Below are 12188 nucleotides of genomic sequence, written 5' to 3'. Positions count from 1 at the left end.
GTCTAACATAAAATATGTATTTTGCAGAGAATGAAACAAAAAAAAAACATATTTATGGTACTTAACAAATGGACATTTTATATCAATTATATGTTGAAATTCTTCTTGATTTGAATTTTTTGTGAAACAGAGACAGCACATTTAGCTAAACACATTTGTGGAGAAAACTGGTACACAACTGTGTGAATAGTATCTGAACACCATGTGATACACCTAATCATCAACATCATATTTTTCATAATCTTAATCGTTATCATAATTTTCAACCAGTAACTCACAAATGAATCCAGCAATTATAATTTTTACATTTTCATCACACCATTTCATAAAGTGCCTTTCAGTTCATTAAAGTGCCTTTCAGTTCATTAAATATAAGAAAACTAATGCAAATGCAAATAAATTAAAATACCAGAATACTGAATACAACATGCCAGTGATCAGTAGAGAAGAGAAATGAGATTTAAAAGGAGATGAATAAAAGGTAAAAATAGGGAGAGCCAATGTATAAAAAATTAAAATAAAGGGAAACATCAAAATAGTGTGCAGGCACAGGCAGAGAGAATGCAAATTGTGTGAAGCAGAAGAGAAAAGAATGAGGTTGTGGAAGAGAATTCAGAGGGTAAAGAATAGTGTGAATGAAATAATATGAATTTTGAAAGCCAGATTATAAAGCCAGTATCAGTATACAGAGGGTGTAATATGAGAGAAGATGATCTGCTGAATAAGATAAGGATGTCCAACAACAGCATTCAGGCTCAGTATGTGGATTGTCAGCAGGTCATTATCAATTTTCTAGTGTCTAAGTATCTCCCATAATTTTCATTCTTTCTTTCTCTCTCATTCTTTTTTTTTTTACCGTATTTACTCGAATCTAAGCCGCACTTTTTTTCCGGTTTTCATAATCCAAAAAACCGCCTGCGGCTTAGAATCGAGTGCAAAGCAAGCAGAAGTTATGAAAAATGTCGGTACATGCCGCCACAACTAACTTCTGCCGCCGAATATATGTAGCGCTATGCAGGCATGCTTTGTAGGCACAAGGATAAATACTGGCGCCAAAATCTCAGCGTCAGTAAATAAATTTAAAAAAAAGTGGAAGACGAGCTTTTTTTTCGACCACTGCATTTTCATACATTATCCAACGAAGTAAATACAAATTCCGTATTGTTCATCTTCGAATGTAGCACAATTTCACTGTACTACGAAAATCTGACTGGCAAGACTGTTTGGGATGTTTGTCAATATGGCCAACTCTACGTTCTGAATTTTTTCCTATCTGTGAGAAGAGATGGTTGCTAATAGGAACCTGATGAAATTTGAATCATATACAGTATTCTCTTCACCATAAGAATTATACGAATATAAACATTTTGCCATGTATTCTTTCGTGTTTGCTGCTATCTCATTTAAATCCTGTCTGCCTAATAAACTATGAAACTAGAGTGAGACAACAGCAAACGCGGAAGAATACACATATCGTGTCATGTTTATATTCGTATTATTCTTATGCCTAATAGTGATACAGTCAGAAATGAAGCACGGCAAGTGACTAGATTTTTAAATCTAAAATGACTCTAATTTCTGTGCAGAATTTGATGTAATAAAGAAGCGACCGCAAAGATTTTCAAACGGAGAAAAATTTTCGCCTGACTTTCGTTCAGAACATGTTCTATCATACGCAGTCTATTATTTGATTCTTGTTGATCATTATCGAAGAAAGCAGCAGTGTAAGTAACAACAAATTGTGGTCTCTTGCCATTGTTTCACTAATGAGACAATTCCTCTTTTTTTTTTTTATTGTATGCGGCGGTAGCGCGCACAAAAGCAAGCCGTGCCGCGAGCCGCGACAGGCCGTAAACACGCACTATCAGAATGCGACAAACAATGCATGACACAGTGCAGTAATGCATTTTCAGCTTAAGAGTGACGCAAACACCTATAACAAAGAAAACGGAAATTATCAGATCAAAGCAAAATAAGCAATCGATTCAAACCAGACGAAGCACGTGAAAAAGGAAGGGCACCCATATAAATACAGACGGAGCGCCTGACGCATAGCAATGGCTACGTGGTAAAGCTTAACTGCTAAGCTTAGACTCGAACCAAACTACTGTAGCTGTATCGTCATTCATTCGACCTAAATTGTGTCTCATATTACAATGGACAAACTTTGTTTCGATTTGGAGGTGCGGCCTAAAACTTTTCTCTCCACTTGAATTTCGAGTCTCAAATTTCAGGTGCGGCTTAGATTCGGGAAATTTTTTTTTCCTTTATTTCGAGTCTCATTTTTCAGGTGCAGCTTAGATTCGAGTGCGGCTTAGATTCGAGTAAATACGGTAATCTGGAAGTATTTTTGTTTCCTTCACCACCAGCATGTTACCTGATTTTCTATCTTTACCTTTTTTCTGGTGTATAGTATGTGGTCCAGTCACATTAATGTGACCATCATCCCTGATCAACATCAGTTGCACCACTCACAGATGGCAGGTGGCAGCACTAACAGTAAAGGGTATATAAAACATTTCGGGGAGATGCGGAAAACAGTGCACTTGTTGTCATAATGTAGAAATGGAGTGACTTGTCTGACATTAATAGGGCTTGATCATTGGCTTTCAGGTCAAAGGTGTAAACATTTCTGAAATGTCTAAGTTTATTGATCATTCACCTGCTACCATGGATAAAGTATACTGTGCATGGCAAAATGGTGCTATCCAAAGCTGGTGCTGAGGCAACTGGGCCATAGATGACAGGGATGAGTGATGGCTATGGAGATATGTACAGGTGAATAGACATGTAGTTGTTGAGCAACTGACTGCCCAGCTGAACCAACAGACTACCAGCAGTATCTCCTCAATGACCATTGCAGCATATGGTCCCCTGCAGCAGACACATAGTTCATGCACTCATGCTGACTGTTGTTCATATGTGGCTAAGGCTGGAGTCTGCACACCAGTACCAGAACTGGATGTCCACTGAGTGGAGGGAGGTAGCCATTTTATATTGGCAGCACATCTGAAAGCAAAGACTTTCTAACAATTATTGGGAGGGTCGAGCCATGACTAAGGAATATAATGGTCTGGCGAATGTTCTTGTGGCATACCCTGAGTGATCTCATCCTGGAAGGCACAGTGGATCAACCCAAGTATGGTATGCATCTATGCTTGAGCCCCATGTCCATTCCTACAGACAGTTGATTTTTCCTTGACTCAGTGGTATCTATCAGCAGGACATTACAACATGTCACACAGCTCACAGTGCTCATGCATGGTTTAGAGTGCATCAGGATGACTTTACTATTCTGCCCTGGCCACTAAACTCTCCAGACTTAAACTCAATCAAGAAGCTGTGGGACCACCTTGATTGGACTGTTCACACCATGGATTCTCAACTTAGAAACCTAGCATAGCTGGCCATGGGACTGGAGTTGATATTGCTGCACATCCCTGTCAGTACCTTCTGGAACCTCACTGACTCTCTTCCTGCCTGTCTTGCACCAGACAATGCTGCAAAAGTTGGTTATTGAGGCTTTTGAAAGGTGGTCACATGAGTATGACTGGACAGTGTAATTGTGATTGTTAGCTGGTCACCAATTGTTGACACTTTACCATTTGGTAAGAACATGCTGCTCTTCTATCTGAAATGCTAGCATCTATATACTTACATTTTTAATGTAAAGGCAAAGTACAAAATTAGCTATATTAGATTAGGAATATTTATTTCCAGCCACTAAGACAGAATTTATGGAGCAAAGGCTAATAGACATGTAAGTTAAATAATGTAATTGAGTCTCAACTCATTTATGTTTAAATTGTTTCCTAGTAAGAAGAGATGGACTGGAAACAGTAATGACAAAGTGTAAGATGAACATGATGCTCAAGTCAAGGAAATGTTCCAAAAAATTTCTCAATAGTTATACAAAGTGGGGGAAATGATAAAGAAACATCAGGGGAAAAGCTGTTGATAATAAAATCCCAAAAACTGCAAGTAATGAATTGTTGATAAACAATTGGAAAAAATTAGCTAATGTGAGACAAATGGAAGGGTGCACTGTTAGTAAAATTTTACATTAGGAGTTGAAATTTTGAAATATCTATAACAACACCAGTTCCACAAGTTTGCTTACAACACAGTCATATACAGAGATGTCATGTCATCATAAACTGTTGCTAAGTGCAGGAAGAATTGAAGGTGATCAGTGTTTGATCCAATCAGCTGATCATCAAAATGCATGACTAATAAAAGCAATCTATTAAATTTTAGTTACACAATAACATTACTTAATGTGACATACCAGTGATCACAGACCATGAAGATCACATGCGACATGTTCCTCCACAGATAGCGATCTTGTGCTTCATCAAGGATTTGTTTTGTCACCACAAGAGCATCACTTAAATGTTCATCAAACTCCAATGGGAGGCACTATAAGAAATATGCTGTGCATCACAGAGCACCTTACTCTAAAAATTCTGAAAGCCCACCAAACTATATGACTCAAAAAATATATAAATCAACTTATACCTTTCATAATGATCATCAGGAAAAAATTAGAGAACTTTGGGTTTATACTAATATGGACAGGTAGTGACAAATTTTCTTGGTGTACATCATCTATGAATGGAGTCAGAAATGAAGAAAATAATTCTGGTATAGCTTTTACCTTCACCCTCTTACCACAGGGTGTCTCATGACATAAAGATGTAGATGTGTACTAGATATGCAGCTATGCTACTGCAAAATAGAAGCTTTCTCAGGAGAATTTGTGGTAATGGTAGAAATCACATGTAAAGGTCACACAAGCAATTATTGTCTAATGAATATATATTCTCAGTCACTGAGTGAAAGGAAAAAACCTTTTGATATTTTGGCTAGGCCTGGTAAAAGTGGCCTGGTAAAAGTGGTACCTCCATCATGTGATGATGCAGCAGATGTATAATTATGCCATGTGGATGACTGCAGTGAGATATTTTGCAGTGAAATATGTTTGTGCTTTCGATGATTACATAAATGAAAAAAGCAGGGAAGGCAAAAGTGAGCACCATATATAGCCAGCTCCTCTGGAATAATGTGAAATAGGCTTCTGAGTTCAGTGGCAGAAACCAACAGATGGATAACCATTAACAGTGCATTGTGACATCATCACATAAAACATTTCACAGCCTGCCAACTGCAAGCTGTGTGAAACCACATCTCATCACCCTACCTTCTCAGTTCTGAGACAGTACTATATTCCTCCAGAATCTGAAATTGCTGCTTTTTAGTTGAACACTATGACAGTGATTTTGGTTCTGGAAAATGCTAAACTATTAGGACTAATAATTAACACTTATTGTAACACACAGAATTGTTTTATAGGAGCTGTTTCTTTTTCTTGACCTTTTCCACATTCCTGACTATCTCTTTTGTGCTGTACTGCTCAAAATAAAAATATAAAACACTACCAATCATCTACACAAAACTAAGAGAGTTCTTGAAAACAGCATGTTTGTACAGTGTTAAGGAATATTTTGAGACTAGTCCAAAATAAGTTGAAAGACATTTTAATATTAAGGCAATATCTTGAGAAATATGCTACATATACGATGTCAATGACAAGTGCACAAGTTTCTTAAGTTTCATTGACATTCAGGCATTACAGCAGAAAATGAAACTGTGTGCATATACGAGGGTTGTACCAAAAGTAAGGTTCCCAATGAGCTACAGCCTTGACAGAAGGTCCTAAGCTAAATCCGACAACAGTGCCATGCACAGTGGTTCCCCCACTCTTGAGCCCACCTGTCTGTGATTTGCTGCATCACTCAGTGGTGGCTTGGCAGCCATCAGAGGTGGAAATGTTGATCCCCACTCCAACCAAATGTGAGGTTCGAGCAGTAATCTAGTTTCTCCACACAAGGAAGTTACCGCCCATGGAGATTCATCAGTGACTGACTGAGGTTTATGGTGAAGAGTGCATGTCCATTCAGCATGTCCACAAATGGTGTAGGGCTTTTGTTGAGGGTCACATGGAAGTTCACAATGAAGGACTGAGTCAAAGACCACCAGTTTTGGATGCAATTGTCCAGAAGACCAACAGTGAGCTCCTCAAAGATCGAAGGGTCACTGTCCGTGAACTCGTTGAACACATTCCTGAAGCTTCCCATAGCACAATTTATAGAACTTTAACAGAAATGTTGGGTTATCACAAGGTGTGTGCTTGCTAGGTCCCTCAGATGCTGACTGACAGACACAAGGAGCAAGGCCTTGACTGTGCTCGCAAGTTTCTTCAACAATGTGAGGCAACAAGCAGAAGCTGTTGGACTCTGTTCATCGCCACCAAAGAAATTCAAACAAATGCAGTCGGTAGGAAAGATTATGGTGACTGTGTTTTGGGACTGATATCATGCAACCTGAGATGACAATAAACTCAGTCAGATATTGTGAAACATTGGCCAAACTCCGGCGAGCAATCCAGAATCACCAGACAGGATGACTGAAGGAGGGAGTTGTACCTCTTCATGACAATGTTCGACCCTACGTCGCTCGTGAAACACAGGAGCTATTGAAGAAATTTGGGTGGAGTGTTATGCGCCATCCCCCGTACAGTCTGGACTCAGCACTCAGTGATTATCACCTCTTCCCCAAGCTAAAGGAACACTTACGTTGCAAACACTTAAAGAGTGATGACGAAGTCCAAGCAGAGGTCACACACTTCCTCAACGGGTTGGTGGGAGACTTCATCAACTTAAGAATGCAAAAGCTGGAGCACCGTCTTCAAAAGTGGGTAAAAAAAATGGAGACCATGTTGAAAAATAGACAAAAGTGTAAGCTTTTCAACAATGTATAAATTAATAACAACAAACAATGTTTTATATTTGTAAAAAATATGGGAACTTTATGACTTATCTTAGAAGAAAGATTAAGGAAAGGCAAACCTACGTTTTTAGCATTTGTAGACTTAGAGAAAGCATTTGACAATGTTGACTGGAATACTCTCCTTCAAATCCTGAAGGTGGCAGGGGTAAAACACAGGGAGTGTAAGGCTATTTACAATTTGTACAGGAAACAGATAGCACCTATAAGAGTTGAGGGGCATGAAAGGGAAGCAGTGGTTGGGAAGGGAGTGAGACAGGGTTGTGACCTATCCCCGATGTTATTCTATCCGTATATTGAGCAAGCAGTAAAGGAAACAAAAGAAAAATTTGGAGTAGGAATTAAAAGCCATGGAGAAGAAATAAAAACTTGGAGGTTCGCCGGTGACATTGTAATTCTGTCAGAGACAGCAAAGGCCCAGCAAGAGCAGCTGAACAGAATGGACAGTGTCTTTAAGGGAGGATATAAGATGAACATCAACTAAAGCAAAACAAGGATAATGGGATGTAGTCGAATTAAGTCGGGTGATGCTGAGGGAATTAAATTAGGAAATGAGACACTTAAAGTAGTAAAGGAGTTTTGCTATTTGGGGAGCAAAATAACTGATGATGGTCGAAGTAGAGAGGATATAAAATGTAGACTGGCAATGGCAAGGAAAGCATTTCTGAAGAAGAGAAATTTGTTAACATCGAGTATAGATTTAAATGTCAGGAAGGCGGTTCTGAAAGTATTTGTATGGAGTGTAGCCATGTATGGAAGTGAAACGTGGACGATAAATAGTTCGGACAGGAAGAGAATAGAAGCTTTCGAAATGTGGTGCTACAGAAGAATGCTGAATATTGGATGGGTAGATCACATAATTAATTAGGAGGTATTGAATAGAATTGGGGAGAAGAGGAGTTTGTGGCACAACTTGACTAGAAGAAGGGATCAGTTGGTAGGACATGTGAGGCATCAAGGGATGACCAATTTAGTATTGGAGGGCAGCGTGGAGGGTAAAAATTGTAGAGGGAGACCAAGAGATGAATACACTAAGCAGATTCAGAAGGATGTAGGTTGCAGTAGGTACTGGGAGATGAAGAAGTTTGCACAGGATAGAGTAGCATCGAAAGCTGCATCAAACCAGTCTCAGGACTGAAGGCCACAACAACAACCAGTAAACCCAAAATTCCTTAAAGGATCAAACTCCTATGTATAAAACAGCTGATTACTTAAATATTTGATGTTAAGTGTGTAAGGAATAAAGAGATTAGAAAAAGTTTCAAATTATGTTTAAAGTTTATAGGAAGTTGCTAAATGCTCTCATTATGAAATACTGGATGAGTGTCAGACAGTTTGGACTCCTTTTAAAGCAAAAGCTAGTTTTTCACACGTCAGTGTCTCCTGAGCTATATGTTGTACAGTGATGCAATTTTGCATGTCCGTTGAATGGTAAATGTGGATACTGCTTGCTAAATATGTTGCAAATAGAGTTAATAGTAAAGAAGGAATAAATTAAAATGTCATGCAAAATGTTAAAGATTTTCTGCATGAGCAGCAAAAATTTTGTAAATGATAAGATTTTTTCTTTCATCATTTTGTGGTGGGCATAAATAAGAAAAAGTTTTGTAAAGACTTGAAATGATGTATACAGTTTGTTGGAAGTCACTAAGTGCTCTCGTTCTCAAATCTGGATGAATATATCCTGGGTAGAGGGCACACAATAGTTTCCTTGTCTCAAGACATGTACACTGACTGTAATACTTGCCTTAGTGTGTAAACCTTTAACATGAGATTATACCCCTTAATGAGTAGATTACCACACTATTTCATACTTTTAAATTTGGTCAGTAACTATTTGAAATATTGAAAATAAAATTTTTGTTGCCCCTGGAAGCCTTTAGTTAGGCAACTTACAATTAAATTGAGGACCATGAACCAGGCTAGCCATTTAGTGTATATAAGCGTCTATTGCAAAATAATATAAGTGCTCAAAATGTAATTTGCACTGTAACAGTAAATTGGAAATATATTTGTACATTGGTGTATCCAGTATCACAATCAAAGGATGAATGAATGAATAAATGAATAACATACGAATGTGATAGTTGATGGATAAAAGAATTATGAAAAATAATTAATCAGTTGGTATTCAACTTTGCCTCCCTTTATGTTAGAAATATTTTAGAACAATGCTAAATCAGTCATAGAAATTATACATAAATCAGTAACATCTATGTTGTGCATTTGGTTAAGCCCACCACTGTTAAAAATGAGATGACAAATAAACTACACACCACACAGCAGTTACTATTTATTTATTTGTTATTCAATGTATTTAAAGCATCTTCAGGTGTGCAATCTTATTATATTAATGAAATGTATGTGATTACTAAAAATCAGTGTCATCTACACTTCATCAGTGTGGCTTTGAACCTAAAGGTGATGGAGTGAAAACTCCTTAAATATTTTACGTAATGAATAAATATTAGTAGTGATTGTATGCAATGTGTTACATTTGTCACTCCATTAAGCTGCTGGTATGGTGTTATGAAGAAAACAATGGCTTTAAAATGAAGTTTTCAGCAAATGCAAGAGCACAGTTAGTGGGAAAGTATGAAAGCAATAAGTTTATGAAATTTTTCATAGTTCAGTTAGTAAGTAAGAGCATTGGAAAACATGGTGAGATGTAACTGAAATAAGGACAGAACAAAACAAGAAATAGGGTATGTGATAAAAAGATAATGGGAATTTGCTACAGAAGAAAAATAGGGAAAAGTACAGACAGATGCAGCAATGCAAAGTTTGTCTAGAGGAAGAGGGGAGGGGGGGGGGGAGAAGTTCAAATTTCAGGACTCAGAGTGGAACAGCCACCTGCAAGTTTTTATTGCACAGAGAGATTTAATGGATGACAAGAACAACTTCATGCGTCTTTGTTGTTTTTGGTAGGACACTGTTTTCTGGAATATGTTCTCTGTCAAAAGTAATGTTAATATAAATTTGTTCTGCCTGAATGTTGATGTGTAACACACAAAAAATACTGTTGTGAATCATTTTAACAATGAAGTATTGTAATACACATTGTTATGTGTCATACATACATACAAGCACCTGAAATGTGTGCTGTATTACAGCCTGAAACTATAAACCAACCATTTTTATTATTTTCCAGTATGAAAAGGCAGAAAAAAGGTCTGCAATTCTTGCAATTGACGATGCCTTTGCGGAATACACTCAAGAAACAACTGGAAAAGAAACTAAACAGGACAGTCCAGAGTAAGTGCAATGCAACTGACAAGGTCTATAAAATAAAAAATGTAAGAATATTTCTCAGTCTTGAACATGTGGAATGAGAATAAAAAAATATTAAATGCAAACTAAAGATCATAATGAGAGTTTAAGGGATTAAATATAAAGACATAAAGAAAGGTCAATAAGAGGAACAACATTTCATATGAGAATCACATAAAACTAATGCAGTGCCTTAATTCACTATAAAGCAGGACTTTCAGGGCAAAGTTTGATAGTTCCATGTATGAGGTGCATTCAAGTTCTAAGGCCTCCAATTTTTTTCCTCCGGACTGGAAAGAGATAGAAACATGCGCATTGTTTTAAAATGAGGCCGCGTTCATTGTCAACATGACCCAGAGATGGCAGCACCGTACGGCAGATGGAATTTTACCGCCAGTGGCGAGAATGAGAACTGTTTTAAATAGTTAAAATGGCAACATTTTCCTTACTTGAACAGCATGCAATCATTCGTTTTCTGAATTTGCGTGGTGTGAAACCAATTGAAATTCATTGACAGTTGAAGGAGACATGTGGTGATGGAGTTATGGATGTGTCGAAAGTGTGTTCGTGGGTGCGACAGTTTAATGAAGGCAGAACATCATGTGACAACAAACCGAAACAACCTCGGGCTCGCACAAGCTGGTCTGACGACATGATCGAGAAAGTGGAGAGAATTGTTTTGGGGGATCGCCGAATGACTGTTGAACAGATCGCCTCCAGAGTTGGCATTTCTGTGGGTTCTGTGCACACAATCCTGCATGACGACTTGAAAATGCGAAAAGTGTCATCCAGGTGGGTGCCACGAATGCTGACGGATGACCACATGGCTGCCCGTGTGGCATGTTGCCAAGCAATGTTGACGCGCAACGACAGCATGAATGGGACTTTCTTTTCATTGTTTGTGACAATGGATGAGACATGGATGCCATTTTTCAATCCAGAAACAAAGCACCAGTCAGCTCAATGGAAGGACACAGATTCACAGCCACTAAAAAAATTTTGGGTAACCGCCAGTGCTGAAAAAATGATGGTGTCCATGTCCTGGGACAGCGAGGGTGTAATCCTTACCCATTGCGTTCCAAAGGGCACTACGGTAACAGGTGCATCCTACGAAAATGTTTTGAAGAACAAATTCCTTCCTGCACTGCAACAAAAACGTCCGGGAAGGGCTGCGCGTGTGCTGTTTCACCAAGACAACGCACCCGCACATCGAGCTAACGTTACGCAACAGTTTCTTCATGATAACAACTTTGAAGTGATTCCTCATGCTCCCTACTCACCTGACCTGGCTCCTATCGACTTTTGGCTTTTTCCAACAATGAAAGACATTCTCCGTGGCCGCACATTCACCAGACGTGCTGCTATTGCCTCAGCGATTTTCCCGTGGTCAAAACAGACTCCTAAAGAAGCCTTTGCCGCTGCCATGGAATCATGGCGTCAGCGTTGTGAAAAATGTGTACGTCTGCAGGGCGATTACGTCGAGAAGTAACGCCAGTTTCATCGGTTTTGGGTGAGTAGCTAATTATTAAAAAAATCGGAGGCCTCAGAACTTGAATGCACCTCGTAACACGTTTATATGGCTACAAGTTGGTCAACTGAGCATCTTTAACTTATTACAATTTCTGTTTGTGAGTAGTTAAGAAGAAAAAACTTAAGCCTGCATTTGAAAACACCTTTGGTGTCAGTCAGTCTTTTTATTTTCACATAAATGTTATCAAAGAGTTTCAGAACTATATTTCACTCCACTGTGTGCTAAGTGTTTCATAGCTATGTATTTCACTCCAGTGTGTACCAAAGGTTGATCTACCAGAAAGCAGCACAGGTAACTTTCCCTCTTGGTGTTGTTGTTCTTGTCATCAGTCTGAAGACTGATTTGATATCATTCTCCCTGCTAATTTATATAAAAATTTAAACTAAAACAAGTATAAAGGTTTATGTGTTCATTAAACTAGATAAAGAGGCAGTGGTGTCAAGGAGGAATTGGTATAATCTGGACAGGAGCATGTAAAGAAATTTTTGCACAAATGTAGAAGGCAAGGTGACCACATACTTGATAGATATGTAGCTGGTAG

The 12188-nt window shown here is 38.3% G+C and overlaps 1 protein-coding gene across 3 annotated transcripts in view; it reads left to right on the top strand.

Moving 5' to 3' along the window:
* LOC126100414 (protein I'm not dead yet-like) overlaps positions 1-12188 on the top strand; it is a 241891-nt gene that overhangs the window by 161367 nt on the left and 68336 nt on the right. For all 3 annotated transcript variants that reach the window (XM_049911009.1, XM_049911008.1, XM_049911010.1), the window contains one exon: positions 9998-10101. In XM_049911009.1, coding sequence (XP_049766966.1) covers positions 9998-10101 — 104 coding nt within the window. The remainder of the gene's footprint in view (positions 1-9997; positions 10102-12188) is intronic.

This window comes from Schistocerca cancellata, chromosome 9 (assembly GCF_023864275.1).
Source record: "Schistocerca cancellata isolate TAMUIC-IGC-003103 chromosome 9, iqSchCanc2.1, whole genome shotgun sequence".
In the NCBI taxonomy this organism is placed as follows: domain Eukaryota; kingdom Metazoa; phylum Arthropoda; class Insecta; order Orthoptera; family Acrididae; genus Schistocerca; species Schistocerca cancellata.
This window is presented reverse-complemented; position numbering and strand designations above follow the sequence as displayed.